This window comes from Macrobrachium nipponense, chromosome 1 (assembly GCF_015104395.2).
Source record: "Macrobrachium nipponense isolate FS-2020 chromosome 1, ASM1510439v2, whole genome shotgun sequence".
Classification (NCBI taxonomy): domain Eukaryota; kingdom Metazoa; phylum Arthropoda; class Malacostraca; order Decapoda; family Palaemonidae; genus Macrobrachium; species Macrobrachium nipponense.
Genome location: NC_087200.1, coordinates 112,799,223 through 112,826,881, shown reverse-complemented (window position 1 = coordinate 112,826,881; position 27,659 = coordinate 112,799,223). Strand labels below are relative to the sequence as shown.

The 27,659-nt window shown below is 36.6% G+C and overlaps 1 protein-coding gene across 1 annotated transcript in view; it reads left to right on the top strand.

Annotated features, from left to right (window-relative positions):
* The window catches only part of LOC135219568 (potassium channel subfamily K member 18-like), a 614,734-nt gene that overhangs the window by 566,904 nt on the left and 20,171 nt on the right, over positions 1–27,659 (top strand). Inside the window, exons 10-12 of the mRNA XM_064256437.1 lie at positions 14,754–14,965; positions 15,430–15,612; positions 27,159–27,325. Of these exons, the coding sequence (XP_064112507.1) occupies positions 14,754–14,965; positions 15,430–15,612; positions 27,159–27,325 (562 nt within the window). The remainder of the gene's footprint in view (positions 1–14,753; positions 14,966–15,429; positions 15,613–27,158; positions 27,326–27,659) is intronic.

Genomic DNA, 27,659 nt, shown 5'->3' with positions numbered 1-27,659 from the left:
GAACTCTCAACAGCCAATCAGGAGCTCGTAAGGGACTGGCCTAGACATCACATGCATGGTTGATGTGAATCTACTATAGTGATGCAGTACTGCTATACGGTTATAAGGCTCTACGTTTTTATGCCTGTTAAAGAAATAATCATGATACAAAGAAACTATTTTGTCAATTAGAATGTGGCCTATCATATCAGGTGTAAATGAAGTCAACAATAAAGGAATATTCGTGAAATACGCCCCGGTAGTCTTCATACAAGGTTGAGGGCATTCTTGAAAACTAGCAATACTAAAGGATTTTATTTCCTTTTTTTTACTCAGTTTATGACGCGCTCACATACACCGAAGATGCAGACTGAATGCAAGCCATATTAAATCACCTGAGTGCAAGCTACATCGCAGGAAAACGATCGACTTGTTTAAGCGTTGTAAACAATGTGGCCCACTTACAACCCCCCTAGACCCTTCTGGTTAAGAACAATGGCCGACCTAAAGCGCGATAGGTCAGTAGAATGTCAGACAAGCCCTCCTTACATAAGTTTTCGTCTTACATTAAGCGTAGACGCAATTTAATAGCTTCAAAATTGCACTGAAGTAGCAACTATTTTCGACATAGTAGTACAATGATGTTCTGTAGAAAGATTTTTTTTTCAGCTGATGGGTAAGATGGGTGAAAGAAGAGTGAGGGCAGTTAGCTAGCTAACATGGTAGGGAATAGTTTAGAGAGTTAAGTATTAGTAAGAGTAATGTAAATTGTGGTTTATCCACAATTTTATTTTGGTAAGGGTACAGTTTTTCTAACTAATATTAACAGAATACAATAATGATTTTACATTATATTAACATGGTGAATTGTACAGATTACATATTTTGAATGTTATTTCTTGATAGTATAATCATAATTAACAAAAGTTCTGAAGAAAGTTATATTTGCTCGATAAGTACTTTACCGGCCAAGCAAGTTTTTACAATGCATGTCTTTCACACGAACAAAAACCCGTGAATTGGTTTTAGGTTTTTTTAATGAGTGATTACAAATAAATAGAGAAGCGAAATAAAAGCCGAAGGAAGATTTTACATCTGAAATTAGAAGTAACTGTAAAAATTTGAACCTTTCCACCAGGTAAGAACATTGAAAGGCGTCACATTATGATTTAGGAAATCCAGAATTTAGCTATCTCTCTCTCTCTCTCCTCTCTCTCTCTCTCTCTCTCTTTGCCTTCGATAGAAGGAAAATAATCAATAAGGGTCGCATTATAATCGTGTTGACTCGGCACTGATTATAAGATATATCAATATTTCATGTTGAGTACCAGATTTCCGTCTTTATATATATATATATATATATATATATATATATATAAATATATATATAATATGTATACGATATTATATATGTATATATCTAACCAACCTTTAATTAAAAGTACACAAATTGGAAACCCTTACCTGTTGTCAATGGTGCCCTCTGTCTGCAAACATGTCATTAGGCTATTAAGATCACGTGAGTATAAAAATATACTATTTATTACCCAAAGCAGATGAATATAGAATAGAACAAAATGATTAACAAGACATAGTGACAAAAACCCAAATCTGCCCGTAAAGAAAACTAGTAAGTTATCACTCTACCCTCCTGACTAAGAATTCAATCCCAGACCCAGAATGTCAATAGGTTCATTATATTAGTCAGGTTAGAGAATCACGTCTCGAATACCATAGAATAGAACCTATTTGTAATAAAGATAACAATGGATAAAAGATACACTTCACACATCACTCTTTTCAAAGTAATTCAGTTTTTAAGTCTTACAAAATATGTGCCATACCTTTACGAAGGGGGGTTTCTCTCCCAACACCTGGCGTGTACCAACTGACCTCTTTCTTCTCACCAAAAGGAATGTGACTTTTGCAAGTGCCCTGGTCTATACAGGCTGTAACATCCGTACAAACAAATGTACATGCTTGACGACAAGACGAACGGTCTCTCGATTAAAACGCTTACATACCAAATTCCTTCACTCAAGAAAGCTGCCCCTACAGCTCAGCCTGTCTCCAAGCAAGACATGATGTGTGATTCACTAACATTACACACTTGTAAGATGGCTCGGCCACCTATGTCCTATGTGCACTCCTGTCACACACCACATCAGCAAATATGCACAATGTATCAATTTACCACATGACTTAGGGCCACCTCCGTTGCTGGAGCCCTTGTGCTTCACCGAATGCACAAAAGTTTAAGAACTCCTAGCGCACAAATTGTGATCAGTATAGCACCAAACATGATCATTAATATTGGTATTGTGTAACGGTCACTAAAGAAAGGCTCATCCTCGTCACTAAGATAAGCAGAACTCGACGAATAGTTGTAGACGCAGGTCGAGTGCGTATACCAACTCGGAACAACTCAGCACGTGCCATTATTCAGCATCTGCGACCCTCATGAGTGTATCCAACACCCTCTCATCGCGAAACTGTAGATTCGACGTTTTCTACTGAAGGAAAAGTGGTCACCACCGCGTTGTCAAGGAAATATCCCGTGACTTCTATGCAAGTGCTACTCACACCCGCCTCATTGAAGACTGTAGACTCCTGATTTATCCCAGAACGTATCCTGAGACGATATATCGAAGACATCTCATCCTTTGCGAAGGCAGTCCATAGAAACGCCATTCTTGTGTAGACTTGGCTCGACCTCTGGTACTGTAGAACGAAGTCGTTTCCATCGCCACCATCACATAGAGTTGAGAATTCTCTAAAGTTATTGTGTGTCCGTATTTAAAAGGTCTACATGGTCATAAAATAACTAAAGTCTTGCTTTACCCCACAAATCCGTCATTAATTAATATACTCAATCTACTAGTCAAATATTAAAAGTTCCTCGCTAAACAAAATTTAATCTTTACCCACTGAATCCTCACAAATAATGCCATATCTGACAAACACGCTATCAAAAGAGAACCCATAATGTCTAACAGCAAAAACCCCTTAATGGTTTATATAACTAACCTCCATGAAATATAATGCCAAACACCCCTTCTATCTAACTCACACACTGCGACAAATTATATCTCCTATCTAAAATAAAAATGCTATTTAGAGCTTAACCCCCATTACAATATCTCTCGTAAGAAAAGAAAAAAGGAAAAAAAAAAAAGATAATAACAACAATAATAAGTGAACTTTCCCCCATTACACAGTGCACATAAGAGAAAAAGAAATATATATATATATATAATATTTATATATATATATATATATATATTATATATATATATATATATATATATATACCTATATATAAAATAATATATAAGAAGGAAAAGATATATATATATATATATATATATATATGGGGGATCATATTCTATAATTAAGAAATATTTTATTTAAATAGTATATATATATAGATATATATATATTATATATATATATATATATATTATATATATATATATATATATATATATATATATATATATTTATATATATATATATATATTATATATATTATATATATATCTTTTTCTATTAAATAATATCTTATGTGCACTGTGTAATGGGGGAAAGTTCACTTATTATTGTTGTTATTATCTTGTTTTTTTTTTTTTTTCCTTTTTTCTTTTCTTACGAGAGATATTGTAATGGGGGTTAAGCTCTAAATAGCATTTTTATTTAGATAGGAGATATAATTATATATATATATTATATATATATATATATATATATATATATATATATATATATCTATATATATATATATATAATTCAATATCTTTCCCAAAACGGAATGTGTTCCATTACGGAATTTGCTGCCGCAGCAATCCCATCAACAAGAAACGACCGGAAAAGAATCCTCTTACATGATACATTCCTGTGGAATGCCATAATCAACATCTACGAGAATAGTGCAAATCCCTGAGTAATCAATTCCAAAGGGAAAAATCCGCAACTGGATTCATTACAGCAACATTAGCAAAAAATCTACCTGTGAACACCTCAGATGCTTCCAACTGCAGCATAGTCAGACTCGCAACACCAGAAACCCATATCCTCAAAAAAATGTTCTATACTGAAACCACATCAGCACATTTCACAGAACTATCTCCAGGACATGACCAAGGTGCTCAAAGATTGTCTCAAAGACATAACCCTCCCAAACGATACTGCCCAATTATATAAAAGCTTATCACCTATTCGGGATAAAAAAAACTACGAAAAACTCACAATTCCATAATTATATACCACCAAAAAAAGAGAAAGTCACCCCCAAGGATTAATGCCATCTCCTTACATATATATAAGTCACCATCTTAATAATAACACCACTCCAGTGATAAAAATATTTCCTCCATTTAATTAATAACCCCTCACAAAAAAAATCATCCCCCCAAAAATTGTCCTTAAATCATAATTCCCCCATTACATTACCCGAATTATATAAACCCCAATGTCATCTATTCGGCTCGTGAAACCCCAAAAATTCAGCCCCAAATATCATACACACAGGAATAATCACATGTTTATCATCACGTTTCTCAGCTAAAACAAAAATTTGCCATATTTCAACCACTTCCCACGTAAAATATTAACCCCGAAATCTTACGCCAAAACGCCGCAGATTTGCGCATAATAAGAAAAAAAAACAGTAGAAGGAAATAAGAGAGAAAAAAAAGCGTAAAAGCATTCCGCCACCAAATTGCAAAAAAACAGACAACAAGAAAAAAAAGAAAAAAAATGCAATTGCGCGACAATATATTAATCACCACAACCTACTCTTTTCAATTTCGAGATAGGTGTTAACCTCGACCGACCTGTTTTTTCCTCTAAGACTACAAATCTGTTTCCAATTTTCTCTTCAGTGACTTTAAAAGGACCTTCAAACTTCGGGCCTGATTTGTAATCTAGTTTATTTCTCACGTTAAGTTTTAAAAATACCTTGTCTCCGACATTGATCTTGGGATCAGATGTTTTACCATTACTCTTCTGTACCATATCTCTGGTTGTGGACTCGAGATTACGGCTGAGACAAGCAAGTCTCTCTCTCGCTGTGGATACCAATGCCTTGATCGTATCCTCCCCATGATGAGGTATAGTTAGCAAATCAAATGTGCCTCGTGCTGGACAACCAAGCAAAGCTTAAGCTTCAAATGGGGACATTTTAATGGAATCACAAACCATAGTGTTAATACTATGTCTAACAACATTAACATCTGTCCCAATTCTTATCATTACCACCTACAGTTTTCCTGAGAGCCTCAAGCACTTTCCTGTTTGCCCGTTCGCACAACCCATTAGCCTCGGGTCTGTATGGAATAATTGTTACTTTCTGTATCCCCATGACTTCAGCTAAACATTCCAAGGTTTTGTTCACAAATTCCCTCCCATTGTCGCTTAATAGAACTTCGGGTGAGCCATATCTGCAAATGATACCATTGAAAAATGCTATGGCTACTTCTTCGGCCGTTTTATGCTTAAGTGGGAAAATTTCTACTATCCTTGTAAGTTCATCTATTATCACTAACAAGTACTTGTTCGCATACCTAGACTCACAAAAATTCCCCAGGGTATCTATATGTATTCTCTGAAAAGGTCTACTCTGTATAGGATACGATCCTAATTTGCATGAAGTTGTCCTTGCAGGCTTACATGCATTGCACACCGTACAGTTCCTTACAAAATTTTCCACATATTTCCCCATGTTTTTCCAAATGTATTTAGCACAAACCTCATCATACGTTTTTTCTATTCCCAAGTGTGGACTACCGAACCTGCAATGAACTATATCCAAAACCACTGGAATTAGGACCTTTGGAATTACGATCTGTGTCGTATCTCCTTTACTTTCACTGGTTCTCAACTTATATTTAATTTTCCTAACCAATAGATTACCTTCCAACTCCAAACCCAAAAAAGGCAACTTTTAACGTTTCCTAACTAATTCCCCTCTTAGAAATGCTTTCGCATCTGCTAAAATCTCGTCTTCATCTTGCCTTTGCTCTATGAGAGGTATATCCCATTGTATGGCCTCGCTAGTGACTTGCGTGACTTGGAAACCTTCCTTATCGTGAAATTTGCCCTCTATATATTTGAGCTTTGCATCAAAATCTCTGATAGTTAAAAACCATTGAGCTCTGTTAGGCGACTAATCGGGTTTATTAAAAAGATTTAGTAATGGTTTGTGGTCTGTAAGAACTTCTACTTTATTCCCCATCAATAACTTTTTAAAATGAACTAAGCTCGACACTATTGCAAAGACTTCTTTATCTATGGTGGCCATGGATCTCTCGTTGCTGCCCTTTGTCCTGAACTTCCTGCTATAAAAAGCTATAGGATGGAATTTCCCATTGAACTTTTGCATAAGGCAAGTACCTATACCTTCTTGGCTTGCATCAGTCACTAATCTGAAAGGTTTGCTAAAATCTGGAAACTTCAAAACAAGGGGATTCATTAGCGTGTCCTTGAGCTTTTAAAAACTCTCTACCTGGGGTTCCTTCCATTGAAATTGAACGTCTTCCCGCAATACATCAGTTAGGGGAGCTGCTATATTAGAGAACCCTTTCACAAACCTCCTGAAGAAACCAGCGATACCCAGGAATGACTTAATCTCTTTCTTTGATCTGGGGGCACGGAAATTCGCTATTGCTTTGACTTTATCGTCATTTACTCTAACCCCTTCCTTAGATATGACGTGGCCTAGATATGTGATCTGCCTTTTCAAGAACGAGCACTTGGCTAGCTTAATTTTCAACGCCACTAATCTAAGCCTCCTAAGTACTTCTGTAAGCACTTCCAGGTGTTGTGCGATCGAGTCTGTTGCGACCAGGATGTCATCCATATACACAAAAACATTTTTGCCCAATGACCCGTGCAAAACTGTGTTCACCAACCTGGTAAATGTCATCGGACTGCCCGATAAACCGAAAGGCATTCGCGTAAATTCAGTGTCCCTTGGGCACTGAAAAAGCGGTATATTCCTTGCTACTCTCACTAAGAGGGACCTGTAAGAAACCCTGCGCCAAATCAATTGAGCTATAAATATTATGTCCCCCAATTTCACCAAAAAGATCTGGTATGCACGCGACTGGATAGCGGTCAGGGATCGTCTTCTCATTTAAACGTCTAAAATCGACGCATACACGGATAGAACCGTCTTTCTTAGGCACCGCTAACAAGGGAAAGTTGTTAGGAGACATGCTAGGTCTAATGATTCCTTCCTCTTCCCATCTATTAACCTCTTTCTTCACCTGTTCTCTGATTTTGGAAGGTATGTGATATGCAGGAATATAAACAGGTTTTGTGCCACTCTCCAAATTTACCTTATGCTCTAACACATTAGTCAACTCCAATTTATCACCTTGTAAGGCTACCATATCCCCAAATTCTGCCAAGAGCCCGCTTATCGCTTCAACGTGTTCGCTATAATCCGCATTAGCTAAATGTTCTCTAAATATTTGTTTCCTTGATTGCATTTCTGCCTCCGAAAACTCAGGTTTCCCCTCTACGATAGCCACTGAACCACTATCACAACTCCAATCTTGGAAATCCAATATATATGTATTCTTCTGGTATCTCCTAACTATATCATTACAGTTTAGCAACTCTAACCACGTAAACCCATCCTTGGATACACTGTTCACCGATGCCTTTGCTAACAACCCCTCTAAGCTTTTCGCTTGTTTCAATAACACACATATCTGTGGGTTTTCTCATTTCATTCAATTTAACTTTTACCATAGTCTTCGAACTAGGTAGTAACATAATATTTTCGGATAAAACACCTCTATATTTGTGGTTAGTACCTCCCCTTTCCACCGCCCCATACACATTACCACCCTCAGTATCATCCCCAGTATTGTTAGTATCAGAAATAATATCAATATTAGTATCAACATCACCATCCAAAGTATCATCACCACCATTGTTATCACTGTGAACTCTGATAGAACCCCCGTAATCATTTCCCATATCAGCAACGTGGGTTTTAATATTACCTTTCTCCATAACACTCGTATCACCACCATTAATATCACCGAGCACATCTCCTCTTTCAATAACCCCCATGTCCTCTGTTCTATTCACGTCCTTTTAAGGCAGAAAAACACCAGGTATCCCGACTGTTATCCCATTAACACCCGCATGGATTGAAATCTTGTGTCTTCTACAAACAGGATGACCCAGCAAAAGTCTGTTGCACAACGCAATTCCTTTCATTACCAAAAATGGTTCTGTTAGCACTCTGTCACTGAGAGTAAACTGTATTTGAACACAACCCAGGGTATTTAATCTATGGGCTTGCACATCACACACCGTCTCCGTTGAGGGTTGCAAAAGGTAATTGGAAAACATGGATTGATACAAATTATAGTCCATTAAATTTATAGACGCCCCCGAGTTTATAAATATCGGGATATCCACATCCCCTACTATATACTATAGGCCTGGGCTCTGGGGCATCCCCCACGAGACCACAATGGCACGTACCAATCACCTGTACCCTTTTTGTTGATCGGGCTTCCAAAAATTTCGCCGATCCCTTTGCCCTCTGGTTTGACCTGCCTGGGAAGTTCTCACATTATAATTACCAGAACCTCGCAGCTCTCCGTATCTGAGACGGACAAGATGGCCAATAATGATCAGTGCTCTTACACATTCCACAATATTTAACCCTACACAATTTCTTTTGATGCCCTGGTTTATTGCAGTTGAAACAGCGCAACTGCTGTTGCTTTTGATCAATCGATCTTTTGTTATATTCAACTTTTGCACACAGACGGGGAGGAGAAAATTCTGTGTCTCTTTGCACTCTAACCCTCGGGCCTGTCCCATTAAAAATTGTGCTATCTGCAGTGGGACATTTAGACATATGTTTCTCAGTTTAGGAATAAAGTAATTCTTCCTCTGAAGTAGGTTCAATCTTTTCATCAAAGCTATTCACTATCGCATCCGGTACATCGTGCAAGAGCAGGGAAAAATAGATCAGTTTATGAATGTTCTCAAGAGAGACATCACTCCCTGTAACCCATTTAGATATTTTCAATTTTCCTACCCAATTCACCACTGTCTCAAAAAGTTTTGAACTATGTTCTACGAGGCTATTAGTGCCCTTCCATAGTTTGTAAAGACCCTGAAGGTCCCTCACCATATCTCTGTGTTCCTTTGAGCCATAAGCTGTTTTCAAATATGCTTGCAAATCCGTCCAGGTACGACATTTTGTAAATTGGAAACTCATGCAACGATGGGAGAGATCTCCCCTATTGAAATCTAGCAAAGCTTTCGCCTCTCTAAATGCCTCTATATGGTCTGATATATTCTTTCCAGCTAAATAATTATTCACCCCTTCAATAAAAATTTGGACAGGTTGTGATAGAACGCCATCTACCATCCCTCTGAAAGGATTCACGCCCGCACTCACGTTCGTTACGTGATGTAGTAGCATTGTGGTACTCTTAGTATCCGCCATCTTTCTCTGTTTCCGAAAGCTCTTTTGTTCTATAAGATTCCCCGATCTCAATAGCATCAATGTATTTATATACACAAAGCCCAATCCAGAAAAATTAATACAAATTTTCCCCCAATAATGGATAACAAAAGCCAAACACGCCCCACGCCCAGTATATCATCCCACGAAAGCAACAACAACAACAAAAATAGGGAGGGGATAGAAAAAAAATGCAAAAAGCTTACTAAGCGATTCACCCCGGCGACCGTCCACCAACTCTCGCCTCTCTCTCTCTCTCAGGGCATGACTAGCAACAAAAAACTCCGCTCGAGTAAATTAGCCACAAACAAACAAAAGGAATATAAACAACAAAAAAACAACAACAAAAAAGTAAAAAAAATAAAAGATAAAAAGGAGAAAATAAGAAAGAAAGCTTGAAAATACACTCACATCTTCATATGACTGGAAACCAAATTCGCATATGCACCGCAAATATGCGTGACCTGTTTACCATACTTGTGAAACACTTTAATACGTCGAAAATTAAACTTTTCCCCTTCACGTTTTAAAACGTACAGCTTCTCACTGCCCAACCCATTGAATCAGCAAAAAGAGCCCCAAGTTGCCTGTGACATGATTATAACCCCTTTTCCTACCAAAAAAACATCTATGTCTAACTAGTCACCAGTCTCTTCGTTAGCGTACCTACAGCTTATAAAATATATAAAAAGCCTCTTAAACCACCTGCCACCACTCTAACCACCCTTTATTAAAAGTACACAAATTGGAAACCATTACCTGTTGTCAATGGTGCCCTCTGTCTGCAAACATGTCATTAGGCTATTAAGATCACGTGAGTATAAAAATATACTATTTATTACCCAAAGCAGATGAATATAGAATAGAACAAAATGATTAACAAGTCATAGTGACAAAAACCCAAATCTGCCCATAAAGAAAACTAGTAAGTTATCACTCTACCCTCCTGACTAAGAATTCACTCCCAGACCCAGAATGTCGATAGGTTCATTATATTAGTCAGGTTAGAGAATCGCGTCTCTAATACCATGGAATAGAACCCATTTGTAATAAAGATAACAATGGATAAAAGATACACTTCACACATCACTCTTTTCAAAGTAATTAAGTAAAAGAATGTATTTCACACTTCTCTCTCTTTTCAAAGGTAACGGTTTTCTAAGTCTTACAAAACATGTGCCATACCTTTACGATGGGGGTTTTCTCTCCTGACACCTGGCGTGTACCAACTGACCTCTTTCTTCTCACCAAAAGGAATGTGACTTTCGCAAGTGGCCTGGTCTATTAGACCTGTAACATCCGTACAAATGAATGTACATGCTTGACGACAAGACGAACGGTCTCTCGATTAAAACGCTTACGTACCAAATTCCTTCACTCAAGAAAGCTGCCCCTACAGCTCAGCCTGTCTCCAAGCAAGACATGATATGGGATTCACTAACATTACACACTTATAATGATATATTATATATGATATGTATATATATATATATATCTATATATATATATATAATATATATAAGAGATTAAGATATATATAATATAGAAGAAGGCCTAGAACATATGGAAGCGTTCATGTGTGAATTATATAAGTACACACACACATATATATATACATGTATAAAATATATATATGTATATATATATATATATATATTATATATATATATGATACATGTATATAATATAAATGTGTGTGTGTACTTATATAATTCACACATGAACGCTTCCATATGTTCTAGGCCTTCTTCTACTTCCCATACATTTTTCACCAACTTATTTTCTCCCCCTCATTCCGCATGACTAAAGAATATTAGAACACTATGATCAAAACACTGTTTACTATTTCTGTCTATCTCTACATAGCTTTTTCGTTTATTCTATTCCAAGTATATTAAACAGACAATGCATTTCAACACGTTCTACCTCCCTTCTTTCATTTGCACTCAGTATTCAACCTCCATATTTCTATACGAGTCTTCTTCTCATATTATTTTTACAATAATGGAAGCATGCAAATATTATACATCTAGTTGCAAATTAGATAAAGATAGCAAAACAATCTATCAGAGTTTTATACCTAAGGATTCCTTGGCCCTTTTTTATGCATTAATTTTCGTCACTCAGATTGTATTAATCTTTCCCCTTTGAATTGTAGTGTGATTTAGCTAAACTGTCCCCTCCCATTTTTCCCTCAGGGTCAAATCACCTCTTATTACATTTAGTCTCTGTCGCCTATGCTAACCATTTTAAAATTTTATTCTATTTGCATTTCTCATCCTTTTACTCTATCTTATTACTCATCCAGGTGGTTAGTCTTGGCAGCTTCCTCAGTCAGTTGTGTTTTTGTATATACATCCAACATCCTTATTTTACATAGAAGAAGACATATGTCTCAGCATCCCTTTTATGAACATCAGCGTCAATTCCATGGACAATTTGACCCATAGCCCTCAGCCCGCTTAACCTCTGAAGTTTATCTCTTCTCTCATCTTTTTCACATTTATGTGAACTAGGCCCTTGTTATTTATATGACATCATATTACGTTACCTGTGGACAACTTACTTTCTCTTTTATGAAACCACTGTATAAGTATACATAGACATAAAAGGTAGCGTTATTAATCAGTCTGGTAGTAAATATCTTATATTATGTTTTTTTCGTGTTGGCGCAAACAAGGTAGAGACCCGAGTATAGAATTTTGTTGAAAATTAAAGTTATCGTGCAGAAGTGCTAGTAGAATTGATGCTTAACAATCAATTTTACTTTACAGAAAAGTAAAAGTTTAAGTATTCTTGAATAACATTTTAGACTGTGATTACTTAATATTTGAAGTTCATGTTTAGCGAACCACCAAAACAAAAGGGCAAACTTTGAAACATGACGGACACCAACCAGCTTAGCTCCCAAAAGCCCTCGAGGGCCAAAGTAGCCACTGGGAACAGTTACACGGATCACATCCAATCTATTCTCCGATCCACCTGGAAATCCTTCGCCTATGACCACAATGACAGCGTCCAGAAAATCCGACGCGAGGCCGAGCACTGCGTGTCAGCCTTCCTCCTCTTCTGCATCTTCTGTCTGATCTGCGCCACGTCCTTCAGTTACATCGAGGGCGCTCACCAGGAGGAGCTGATAGCCCAGAGGGACGTCGACGACCAGGATGTCAGTGACCTGATCCTGCAGAAGGAGACCCAGCTTGTGGAGGATCTCTGGCTGGCCGCCTCCACGATGTTAGAGGAGGAGTGGAAGACTGCGGCCATGGAAAAGGTCAAACAAGTGAATGAAGATTCGCTGGATCTTCATGGCTGTCAGCCCAGGGACTCTGGACCTTGCGATTGGGGGATACTCAACAGTTTTGTTTATATGCTGACTGTGACGACATCGATTGGTAAGTAGTCTCTTAGAAACGGTTTCAGGTTAAGTTGCACGGTTTTTCTTATTCTTTTTTATCTTCTTACTCCATATGAATTTCTTTTTTAAAATTGATTATGGACCCGTTATTATTTCCATTGTTAGCTACAATGAAGTATCAGTAAACCAATAGAGTGTGTATGATGAAGTTTGAAGGATGAAATGAATATTAGGACACAAGAAAAAAATTACTTATCATCATTCAACAATTTAGACCCTTCATAATGGAAGCGGAAGGGCTACGTGGGTGTGGTATAACAGAACTAGTTTCCAGATCGAGTCAGAGGTGGGCATGATTTCACTGTAATTGAAAAGAAAGTTTAGTTAACCAAGGAGATCAGCTTGCTATTATGATCATGAATTTAGGGCCTTCATAGATGACTGACAAGGTAAAATGAAATACCAGCTAGGGTATAAAGATGAACAGATTGAATTAGAAAACATTCATCTCTCAGCTATCAAATTTCACAAAGTAATACAATAAACTACTGGGAAGTGAATGAAGTAGATGGGAGTTGAGATCGAGGGATGAAAATGGCAGAGGAAACCTGAGAGACATAACTAAAAAAAAATATGAAATTGTCATGAAAATCATTATCGTTGGTTTGAAAGTAGGAAGGTGATTGCAGCAGAATTATATTTTTATCGTAGAGGTTCAAGAAAAAAGAATTAAGCAAACAAAATATCTCCAGTGTCACTTAAGTAGGTCCACAAGATTCTACCATTGAAGGTTATCCGTAAATTTTCCTACGTGTAAGGAATAATTCCTCTATTCGGTATCAAAGGTAAGACATTTTTTCTTTTCTTTTTGCAGCATCTGAGGTCATTCTTTTTCTTTAGAAACCATAAAAGGTAACTTTTTCCTTTTAAGCGCCATAAAAAGTTATATATTCCAGTACTACCAGAGGTAGCATTACCATTTTCGTTTTGCATCCTAGCATGTCAAAGCCTATAGACTTTTGTTAACGGTGTCACAATCCCAATAATTAAAGACACCAAACATTAGGCCTTATTAACTTTCAAAGATTCTAAAATTATTTATTTATTATTTTTTTGTGTGTGGTCCAGTAAGGCCCTTCATATCCCTCTTTCTTCCGCAATTTGTTACTACTTTGTCTTTTGAGAAGGGTAATAAATTTCTTATACACAGTCAGAACCATTAAATTTCCTTCTGTGTAATGTTATTTGGATTACTCATTCCTTTTTCATCACTATCACAAGCGATATACCTACTTCTCTGACTTAGCAGAAACCATTTCATTTCTTCATAATAACAACGGGGTAATGCATTTCTTTTCTGAGAGGTATATTTCTTCAAATGAAGTGCATTTTGAAGTCATGAATCAATGGATTCAGTTTGAGTAATTGAGTTATAATAGCCATTTATTTTCACCATTGATATGCATTCCCTTTTCTACATATTAAACGTACTATTTTATCTTTCTACATCAAAGGATGAATGTTTCGATTTTCCATTTTAGATCAAATTGAAATTTTTCAGTTTTTAACAGTCAGGTGTATTACATTTCTTGCTTTTATTATCATACAATGAAAAGAAATGAAAGGAGTTAGTTATGACGTCTTAGACGAAATGCTTTACCGGCAGTAGTTGGAAACTAGAGTACAAAAGAGTAAAATATGTTCATGATCCTGAAAATTATTATAAACCTGACAATTATTATACAAAAAGGTGTGGATATGCTGTTTTGCTTTTAATTCCAACAGACTGAGTGTATCAAAGCTACTATTACTGTCAGATAAGTTCTACCCAGTATGGCACATTGATTATGGTATGTATTTATTTCTGATTACCTTGGGAAAAGCACAGATCCTGATATAGCCATTTTTTCACCTCTGCAGGATATGGCCACATTTACCCGAGTACAAACGCCGGAAGGGCGCTGACCATCGTGTATGCAATTCTTGGCATCCCAATATTCCTCATCCTGATGGCGGACTTCGGCAAACTCTTCACCAGACTACTGAAGGCGCTTTTCGTCTTCGTCAGGAGGGTCTATCGAACGGCAACCTGCCGTAGGTTCCGGAAGACAAAGGCTATGCAGAAGGTCAAGGTAAGTAGATCAAAAGGCCCGTCCTCTTCTTGGGAGGAGAGTATTGACGCCTGATGAAGGCTATTGATCGGGCTCATTTACTGTAGAGGGCCCCTAGGGCAGTTATTAAAGGAGGATTTGAAGGACCTCTAGTAGCTCTTCTATTTATGTTATTGTTAAGAGGAGGGCAGAGTTCCCTCTGGAAAGTCGATAGTGACGTAAGTGGTAAAGTAGGTCACTAGAAATAGCCGACTTACTTCAGTGTCGTTATGTAAGTCACTCAATGAAGTCACTTTTCATGGTGGATGAAGAGCCACTCGAGATTGCAGATATGATAATACTCCCTTTTTCTGCCGTAGGCTTGTTCCTTTTCCTTTTATTTATTCTCTAACCATTTTAACAAGTTCTAGACGCTAACATGGGCAATCTACTACTGACAGCTAACCAACGCCTTATTCCACGGCCTCTTTACACGCTAACCTTAGACGCCAACGGTAACCTCTCCAACGCCTCCTTTGGCCTTGCCCGAGTCCATGTCAGGTGAATTTGACAAGCAGGACGAGGAACCAGGGCACAGGAGACAGTCCCACAAAGCCAAAACCTCTGATGCGAGATGCGGTGAAGAAGACAGTGACGCTGAAGAGGAGAGTAAGCCTTGTTGTCTGACGGTAAGAAAAGAAAAGGAGGTTGTAGTTGAAATTGGTTAAAGGTAATCGTATCATCTGTCACTTTCTTACTCTGCTCAGATGACAATATCATTCTTTTACGGTTTAAACCGCAAATCTTAAATGCCGAACATTTCCAAAATTAATTTTTAGTAAGTTTTCAAATGGATGATATATATATATATATATATATATATATATATATATATATATATATATATAATAATAGTATATATATATATATTATATATTATATATATTATATATATATATATATATATATAGATATATATATATAGATCTATAATATATCTATCGTATATATCTATATCTAAAGATATTATATATATATATATATATATATATATATATATATATATATATATATATATATATATATGTATGTATGTATACATACATACAAACTGTTCTTGACAAATATATTCGTAGAAAACTTTTGTAAAGGAGAAAATTAAAGACGATATATTTCAAATTTCATATTCGGGTGAACGTAATGCATGAAAGCTCTTGTATATACATGTATATAAGGTATTTATATGTATACTATCATCATTTTCATATTCTTTTTATTAACCGTGTGCATTGCCTTTGCTCCTAAGAAAAATATTTTGCAGCACAACATTAGAATCTTTTTATTCAGGTTACCTTTTAGTGAGCCCAATTTCATCTTGGAAAGACACCATCTTTATCAGTTTTTTAAGAAGTATTTCCTGTGAGGTTACGTGACGGAGAATAACAGAACTGCAAAATATAGCAGATTTTACCCTGTAGAAGGGGAGTGCCGTCAGTGCACCTCATTCGCTGCAATGTAGGCATTACCTAAGGTTCTTTGCAGCGTCCCTTCGACCCCTAGCTGCAATTACTCTCATTCTTTTTACTGTACCTCCGTTCATATTCTCTTTCATCCATCTTTCTGTCCACCCTCTCCTAACATTTGTTTCATAGTGCAACTGCGATGTCTTCCCCCTGTTACACCTTTCAAACCTTATCTGTCAATTTCCGTTTCAGCGCTGAATGGTCTTAGATGCCCCAGTGCTTGGCATAATGCCAAAATTCTATATAACTCAAATCAAATCAAATCAGAATAGCAGATGTTACATCATTAATGCATATTTATAAACTAATTCGACTGAAGGACAGTTAATAAACAGGTGTGAAAGAAAACAGAAGAAGAAGGGCAAGCAAAGACAGCGATAGCTCGGTCACTTAATGAATGAAATAAAAAGGGGAAAAGAATGCCATAGTTTGTCAATAAATGAAAGATAATATGAAAGGACAGTGATGAGCAAAAGACTCAAATGAACTTGAATCTCATATTTCAGTTTATCGTCGATTTCGAATCCTTGAGGCAAAATAGCTTTTATTCAGCCGCAAGGAGAATCTTTTACATCTGAAGGAGTTTCCCTTTTCCTTCCGGTCCATTTCTCTCCCAGAAAAACCGTCCCAGTTGTGATACCTTTTACGGCATTTAGAGCTAGAGGTTGGGAGAAGAAAAGGAGGGAGGGGGGCCCGTTGGGGTGGGGTGGGTAGGGGGGAAGGGAAGGGTTTCCAGGGCATTGAGGGAAGGGTCTGAGATTTCCCCTTTCATGTGGTTTCAGCGCTTCCATTACATTGATCATCCACCTTCGGGAGACGGAATCGCCATATTCCAAGGACCCGGATTTATCCTCATCGTCAATTTCGCGTAGATCCCGAATTCCAAGTTGGAATGGAAAATGCAGTTTTGCTAGGTAACGAGAACTCGAATAGAAAATGTGATCGCAAGGTGGATTCAGAAATTAAGCTGCTTAGTTTGCCGTTAATTTTTTTTTCTTTAATACACGATGCAAAACTGGTTGTTTTTGAACTCCTCTTAATAGAGTGACTGTAACGCCAGAAATTCAAAGCTCTCGGTGAAAGATTGCAAAGAAGTTAACTGTTTGTGGGTTCAGCAAATGGTGCCACTTTTGCTTTAAGTTCCTTAGAATTGTTTCGATACAGTGATGATTAAAAAATCCTGTTGTGCCTTAAAGCGCATCTGTCCTTAGTAATATCGCTCTCATTTAGTGCTGCTAAGGTATTTAGTAAGGGATTTGCAAACTACATCTGTGAATACAACACCATTGTCACTGGCCAGCAATCCGACCGGCACCTTCAGGGCTATAGATATGGAGACATTATGGGGAACTCTAATCATTTCAAAACCATTGACTTAGTCACATCTGTTGACTGGACAGAGTCCGAAGGATGACAACCATCCTCTTACTTGATGTCAATGCCTACCTCATTTACGAGCCGCTTTGGGACAAAGGCCTAGGATGGCATATGGCTAACTTAAACTAAACTAATCAATCATCATTAATATGGAGCAGGATGTGGGCACAACTCTGCTGTTGGCCACTTAAAATTTCTAACTATAAATGCAAGAAAGTGCTTTTATCTTGCACTTTAGAGGTATTCCTTCTGTCACACAGATGGGGCGTTTTCCCCCCGGCGTTGATGATATAGCAGTGGGATATCCTTTTTGAACCCTGTTAGCCAGCATCCAAAGCAAATACATTGATGATATGTGGTTGTCATTATCAGAAATTATAAGGCACCCCTGGATCATCTAAAAGTTTCATTCTTGTATACATTACTTGTGTAGAGAGAAAAAACCCACTAGCTGCATATCTGAACCGTGTTAGGGAATACTCGACCATTAAATGTGAATCCAGTGAGTCATAAAACCTTTTAGAATGTTTGCTTATGTGAACAGAATAGTACTGTCAACTTGCAATTACTATTGAGTATTGAGAGTGCATGACATGGGAGGGAATTCATAGCAAAATTGAGACGTTGTATATTTAGACCATTGCTGATAATGATGACCCCAAGGAAAAGCTCAGATATGCCATAACATATGGCACAGCCTTCAAGGAAGAACCAATGGCACTTGGTAACAAGGTATAAAGTAGTTCCTCACAGAAACGTACAATAGATAGCAATATATATATATATATATATATTATATAATATATATATATATATATATATATATATATACATGGTAAGTAAGGAACTTGAAATACCTAAAACCGTTCATTATTGGTTGTAGTAAAAGAGGCATTGCAGTGACACAATTGAAGACCTGAAATTGAATGACATTAGAGACCAGATTTTTCCGTCTTGATCACTGTCCTTCTCCATTCAAAAACTCAAAGGCCACTAATTAACATCCAAGCATCTCTAATTACTACATATGATGACATCAGCAAGTAGATGCAACTGACTAATAGCTGCATTTCGACCTTCTAACAACAAACACAGGACAAGGCCAGGACCCCAAATGATTGATGGAGATGATCAGGGCACTGACCTGACCCATCAGCCAATCAGATATTGTGTTTTAGATTAGATAAACTAATTTACCATCCACACATTATATCAAATATGCATTGTGTGAACACTGTAGTGTATTCATGAACAAATTCAGGACATACCTATGAACCAGCTATGTGAGTTCACAAGGGGTACATTGAGTTGACCTTCCCTGGAACTGAGGACATTTCAAGTGCATCATACATACATTCATACACTGGGACATGATGAAATTCGCTAAGTTACCTATGATGACTGAGTTCTTGAATGATGTCAAAGATGGCAAGCAGCTCTGCCCAATTTTCATCTTTAGTAATGTGTTCCATTTTCATTTATTCCTTCCCTCACTTCTGACCACTTTCCCCTGGGCCATTATGTCTACTCTAACCCACATGTGCCAGGGAAGAAAACCAAAATAAATAATCAAGTTCCACCATCAAGGATGCTAAATAACTTTTTTGTAAGAAGTAATCCTTAGAACTTTGGTGACATTAACAAAAGGACCCATAATTTAACATTATAAGTTATAAATGAGCAGACGTCCAACATTTATAAATAATTTGCATTAAACCTTTCATTCAAGCCTTCTTTTATCCCTCTCACCTTACAACCATGGTTTGGTTTGTCTGAGTTTTTTCTTCCTTTGCCCTACAAGCTAGACAACTATAAGTACTGTACTGAAGACCATAGTCAGCCCACTGGACTGGATTATCCATTTTAATAGCAATAATTTTCCACCAAAGAAGCCCCTCTCTTGTCAGTACATTATTATGTTTCACAACCCACTATTGAATTTGAGTGACTTGACTAACTAACCCTAAAATAAATCATCATGAAACGCCAACGAACTTCGTTGCCTTTATAAGATCTTTTCTAACACTTCGCTTGTCACCTTCTCAGCGAAAGATTTTGCCTACTTCCCATTTTTTGATCAGCGTAATTTTTTTACACTATACAGTAATTCACCAGCAAATCTTTGCGCTCTGTGCAAGTATTTTGTTAATCCACTCTCATTATCTCTCACAGTCTTTCTTCCTCATGAAAGCATGTGCCTGTGATTCTGGGAAAAGATAGTTAAAAATACAAACCATCCAAGTACCCAGTAAATGGCTTATGTTTCGAAGATTATATTGGCATTTTATGATAAGTAGAATTTTTAAATAAAATTCCTTTCAAGGGCTTTTTACTTTTTTTTTAAGGGCTTTCTACTTTTCCTTTCAAGGGTTTTTTACTTTTAAAAGAATGCTGCAATATCAAGAATATGTAAACTTCCAGATAAAAAATAATACATAATACTTGGAAGCCCGATCGAATACAAATATGTTAAACTGTCTAATCGAGTCCATTGCAACAGGATGCCAAGTTGCTTTAAATTTTGACATCATCTTTAAACTTACATAAAAAAAAACGTGAAAATCAAAGAAGTCCTATTCTCTCCACAGTACTAAGTAGAGGATTAAGAATGATTCCTGCTTATTTGTAAATTCCTAGAGAGCCTAATCTATTTATAAAATTTGATATTTTATTTAAACTTACATAAAACCGTGAAAATCAAAGAAACACTTATTCTCACCACAGGGACTAAGTTGAAGATTAAGAATGAATACAGCATACTTCTAAGATGTCGTCCTCTCAAGCTTATTTGTCAATTCTTAGAGAGACTACTGTATTCGTACTTTTCCTTTTTTATCATAAATCAGATCCAGATAAGGGATGTTGTCTTTTGTTTTGTTTGCCCTATTAAATAGAGGGAAAAAATTCAAAATTCAGAAAGTTGCACGTTCGATAGGAATTAAAAAGTAATTCCATTGCATTTTGTTTATTACAATTATTGCGGCTTATTCCAAAAAAATGATACATACAAATAATTTTGTTACAGGGAAAATGCAAAAATGGTTAGATTATAGTTAGAAAACGACAGAGAGAGAGAGAGAGAGAGAGAGCTGACCAAGGATATCCAGTCTCAAAGAGAAAGCAGACATTGTAAATTCAAGAGCACACAGTCATTACGGGAACAGCTTAATGGAGAGCGACTGAGGTGGTCCCCAGTACCAACTGGGAATCTCCAGGATGTTAATAGAGCATGAATAATTGCCTCAGGATATTCCATTGCTGAATAAGATATAATTCTTATTATTTCCAAGAACAAATGATGAAGAGGGAGAGGAGACGTCCCCAACCCTCTATTTTGTTTCCTTTAAAAGAAAGCTATTGAGATGGCTTTATCTGTCCGTTCGCACTTTTTCTGTCCGCCCTCAGACTTAAAAACTACTGAGGCTAGTGGGCTGCAAATTGGTATGTTGATCATCCACCCTTCAATCGTCAAACATACCAAATTAAAGCCCTCTAGCCACAATAGTTTTTATTTTATTTAAGGTTAAGGTTAGTCATGATCGTGTGACTGGCAACGTTATAGGACAGACCACCACCAGGCCGTGGCTGAAAGTTTCATGGGCTGCGGCTCATACAGCATTTTCCTAGACCACCGAAAGGTAGATCTATTTTCGGTGTCCTTGACTATACGTTGTACAGAAAACTCGATTGCGTGGAAACTTTCGTTATTATTTCCCTTAAACTCTTTTTAACATTTGAAATGACAGTCACTAAAAAACATCCGTCATTTTATTATGCTTTTTATTCTTTTTATAAGAGACATAACAAAGCTGCGTCCAGATGCAAGAGAAAATAGTTCAAAAAACAGAAGGAATGAAATTAAATTAGCTATTGCAGATGGAAGGTTAGAACAATTTGCATACATTTTACCCTGGAATCATTCAGCCTTACTTATGCCATCCATTCCAAAATTAAACTATTTCCTGAACGTTCTTTTATATCAGAGCTATTGCATTAGTTGAAAGGTGCCCATCTGTGAATGAAACAGTAGATTCCATATGTTTCATTTACGTATGTGAGGTAATACATTCTAATACTTCCCGATCAACATATTTCAAAACTTAATTTTACTTTTTCTTAAGCAAAGGTAGCAATCGTTTGGAAAAGGTTAACTTTTCAAAGATGAATGTTTGTGATTTTCATACTGTATGTATGCCATATACGTGTATATAACACTTGTGCATCTTTCTTTCTCCATAATATATATATTATATATATATATATATATATATATATATATATATATATATATATATATATTATATCATATATATATATATTATATATAGATATATATCTTTATATATATATATATATATATATATAATATATATATCTATTATATATATATATATATATATATATATATTATATATATATATATAGGTATATATAAGTATATATATATATATATATATATATATATATATATATATATATATATATATATATCATATCATATAGATACATATGTTACATTGTTATCTGATAACTGTTTCCCCACAAACCCCCCTCTTACATGGGAAGTAGATGCTTACCTTGGAACGGCTGGAAACATTGGTAGCTTGTGACCGAAGATCCCTCGAGCTACAAATGTCCTTTAATATCTAATTCGCTCTACCCCGGAATTAATATATTTTCATATATGTTTAACCGAGGGGAATTTATTAAGCGATAATAGAATTGCCGGCCGACAGGCACGAACTATCGGCCTCTCAATTCCAGGACTGGCTGTGAAGCCTTAACCAACCCTGCCACCGCAAGAGATATAAGTTTATGCCGGCTCCCATCTCAAATGCCTGCCGCGCTCAGGTATTTTTTGTTTTGAAGACTGCATCAAGCTCATCTCGTCCTTGGTATCATGGTAGTGCTTTTGCCCGCATGTAGACATTATATAAGCCATATCACCTTACTGTGATTCATATACATATATCGAGCTACAAATGTCCTTTAATATCTAATTCGCTCTACCCTGGAATTAATATATTTTCATATATGTTTAACCGAGGGGGAATTTATTAAGCGATAATAGAATTGCCGGCCGACAGGCGCGAACCATCGGCCTCTCAATTCCAGGACTGGCAGTGAAGCCTTAACCAACCCCGCCATCGCAAGAGATATAAGTTTATGCCACCTCCCATCTCAAATACCAGCCGCGCTCAGGTATTTTTTGTTTTGGAGACTGCATCGAGCCCATCTCGTCCTCGGTAGCGTGGTAGTGCTTTTGCCCGCACGTAGTCATTATGTAAGCCATATCACATTACTGTGATACATATACACATATCGAGCTACAAATGTCCTTTAATATCTAATTCGCTCTACCCCGGAATTAATATATTTTCATATATGTTTAACCGAGGAGGAATTTATTAAGCGATAATAGAATTGCCGGCCGATAGGCGCGAACCATCGGCCTCTCAATTCTAGGACTGGCAGTGATGGGAGGCGGCATAAACTTATATCTCTTGCGGTGGCGGGGTTGGTTAAGGCTTCACTGCCAGTCCTGGAATTGAGAGGCCGATGGTTCGCGCCTGTCGGCCGGCAATTCTATTATCGCTTAATAAATTTCCCCTCGGTTAAGAATATATGAAAATATATTAATTCCGGGGTAGAGAGAATTAGATATTAAAGGACATTTGTAGCTCGATATATGTATATGAATCACGGTAATGTGATATGGCATATATATATAATATATAGATATATATATATAGAGAGAGAGAGAGAGAGAGAGAGAGAAATATGAATGTATGTGTGTATTGTCATAGATAGATCGATAAACAGAAAGACTGATGAGCTGTTCAGGGGTCAGAAGAAAGTTGGTGAGTGAGAGAGAGAAGGGAAAATAAAAAGTATTTAATAAAGATACAAACATGAAAGAGCAAAAGGATATCATATCTAAGATGATGCAGATAGAGAAATGTTATTTGAAGTCTTCGATCGAGTATATCGCGAGTTTATGGAATGTGGAAAATTAGAAGGGAGGCAGAATTGAATGACGCGTGATTAGAAAAGATGGCAAAGGATGAGTGTAGATTTGAAAGCTCGCGTGGAAATGACTCTTTCAGGATGGAAGGCGGCCACTTCAAACGCTGAAGAATGAGTAGACACCAAGAGTTGTTCAGATTATACGAGTGAGATGCTGCAGAACGATGATGATAGCGAGTACTTGACTGTAATATGGCATGAATATGGCTATGATCACTGTCAAATGAAATGTTTCAATACTATGCCAATATCTGTACGCCAAGAATCTCAAACTATTAACGTAAATATATTTTAGAGCTAGACTTAGCCTTGTGATTATTTTGAAACCCTTGTCAGTCATTATAATGCAAGAAAATCTTAGAGATGTTAAACTTCCGTATTTGCGAATGCAAAGTTGCACTTAGGATAAAATGAAAGCATCGAATTAGTCCAACTTCGTTTAATAGTTCTAAGTTCACCTCAAAGATAAATTGTATTAACCTGTCTGTCTGTTTATCTATAAAGCAAAGCCATGGTTCAGAGAGAGAGAGGGCGGGTGGCCGTTTTAGAGGTATGACGAGCTACCTGTCAATTTTGTAGAGTTTTTGTGGGAGGTGGACTTTTAAAGGATAAAAAGTTATGGCATCATAATATGAATGAAAATAACATAGTGGGAAAATATAATATTTTTTATTCAACATATGAGTAAAGAACTCTTCAAAACACTTCCAATTTTAGGTTATGAATAAAGAAACTTATCAGTCATGTAAGAGTTCAAGTTATTTACCAATTTTCAATTTGTGGAAGGAAAATCTGATTTTTTTTATAAGGCGGTCCCCTGGGTTACGACGGTTCCGGCTTACGACGTTCCGAGGTTACGACGCTTTTTCTTAAAATATTCAATGGAAAAATCTGTCCTGGGTTACGACGCTTGTTCCGAGGTTACGACGCTGACGCTTCCGACGCTCTGAGTTAACGACGCTTTAAAAAACTCATACTATGATAAAAATCCTTTATAGTTTAGCACAGTATATTAATAAAAATAAGTTTCTGGTTAGATTACAACAAAAATTTTGAGGTTATGATGATTTTCGACACTTTTTGTGTCGTATTTTTCTATGTTTTTTAGTGACGCCTCATATGCTGGAACTAGTTTCCGAGCGAATGAATACATACTAGCTTGCGGTGCGCAAAGTTTACATATAACAGTCCAAAAGCACAAATAATGAAAAAATCATTGCTTGTTTCCAGTAATAATAAACAAAAAGAAACGAAGTTCTGGTTAGATTACAATGAGAGAGAGAGAGAGAGAGAGAGAGAGAGAGAGAGAGAGAGAGGTGTCTTCCGACGCTCCGTTAAGACAGAGAAGTGTCGTTTCGTTAACGGCCTCTGACTCATGCCTGTAAATGTTTTGTTGATACTAATAATATAAGCCTATTTAAAGATACGTTTCACTTTAATTAGTCTATATGATACGTAAATAGTAATCAACTGTTCTTGTAGCCCTCAAGATTTGGCAAAATCGAAGTATCCAAAGAGAGACATTATCCAGTACACTGGAACCTTGACAAACGAATTTAATTTGTTTTTTACGTTACCATCGTCGTATAGCAAAACAGGTTGTATCTCAAGCATTTTTTCCCATTTAAAAATATGTAATATGTATTAATCCGTTCTAGCGGTAGAAGAAACCACACCTAAACACAGCTAAATTACATATAATCATACACAATTTATACACACAAATAAACTAGTAATAACACACATAATGATAAAATAACATAGCAATGTGATAAATGATAATAAATGTTAATAAAATCAATTAAAAAAAAGAAAGGAATTTTACTTACCACAACGAAAGATGACGTGAGGCCAGTAGGGGGAGGAGGTAGGGAAGGGTGGCAGGGAACGATTTGTTCTCTTTTTATTTACGTATGTACACCTAATAACTACGTAATAAAAACACAAATGAAATAACATTGCTAAACTAATTTTATATTTTATTTTAATCAGTTTGTAGTTTAGAAATAATGGTGATGCCTTTGGAAGGTTTTATGCTTTGCTATAATTTCATGTTTTGCTTCCATCGAAACATCATTTTCTTGGGTTTTTTCTTATCACCTGCTTTGTCTTTAGCTTTGAGACCCATGGTTAATAATAAAATAGACAAAATACACGAAAAATAGGCGCAAATACAACGAACTAAACAACGACATGTTAACATGCAGCACCAACAAACAAACAGACTGACGCCATTTATCGGTCGCCTATACAACTAACACTCATCGCAAAATCGTATCTCAAATATTTCGTTGTATATCAAAGCTTATAGTTTTCGCAATTTGTTTTCTGTTGTATCTCAAAACATTCGTATATTAGGGCAATCGTATGTCAAAGTTCCAGTGTAATTTGATCAGAGAGAGAGAGAGAGACGCCTTGGCAACAATGGTCACCGTCTCGGGGATTGACGTAACATTTATTTTCTGAACAGATAGGACAGAAGAAAAGTTTTTCGTTTCTTTATTAAACGGCCTCTGACTCATAGCAGGAAATGTTTTGTTGTACTAATATATAAGCCTATTTAAAGATACGTTTTACTTTAATTAGTCTATATGATACGTAAATAGTAATCAAGCTGTTCTTGTAGCCCTCAAGATTTGGCAAAATCACTCCAGTTGTACATAAAACTTCAAGAATGTAGTGTCACCAGAGGATTACAATAGTTTTTACCTTCAAGAACCGCATCTTTTATGAAAATAACTCCAGTTTGTACATAAAACTACAGGAAAACAACATGTAGTGTAACCAAGGATTACAAGTAAGGTTTTTATAACTTTTTATTAGTTTAAGACATATTTCCAAGCGTCGTTCCGGCTTACGACGATTTTCGGCTTACGACGCGTCTCAGAACGGAACGCCGTCGTAACCCAAAGGGGACTGCCTGTATATATTTGAACTCTTCAGGGAGTAGGATGGTTCGAATCTTAGCTGTTGTAAAATCACTTATCAATTATAATTCCATGCGTGTAAGTTATTCCAAGGTATAGTGAATTAAACATATATGCATTCGTTTATATACTATATATATATATATATATATATATAGATATATATATATAATATTATATATATATATATGTAAGTATGTATGTAAGTATATGCATATATGGCTGTGCATAATTTCTGCTGCTAACATGACGTAATTTATTGTGCCATGATTTTCTGGCAAAATTATGCGCACTGCTAATCACAACCGCAAAAAATTTATGTGTAACACAATTTCATCTTTGTTCTGACGATGGGCTTTGACTGGTGCTTTAATGTTTCAGGCCTGTTACCGAAAGGTGCGTGGCCTGTGCAGTCGAGTGTGTGGATCAGGCGCCGAAGAGGAGGTGGAGGACGAGACGGTCATCGACGACAACTTCAACCTTCCCATATCACTGGCTCTCTTTATTCTCCTCCTCTACATTCTCATCGGTTGCGTCATATACACCATGTAAGTTATTCTGTCCCCCCTCAGATCTTAAAATCTACTGAGGCTAGAGGGCTGCAAATTGGTATGTCGATCATCCACCCTCCAACCATCAGACATATTGAATTGCAGCCGTCTAACCTGTGTAGTTTATATTTTATTTAATGTTAAAGTTAGCCATGATCGTGTGTCCTGCACCGCTATAGGTGCTAACGACTGAAAAGTTCCCCAGCCCATTCCTGTTATGTTTCAAATTTGGACATAACAAATTGCGGTCCTCCAGCCTCAGTAGTTATTATTACTGTTAAGGTTAAAATTAACGATGTTTGTGCGTCTGGCACGCTATAGTATGTGCCAA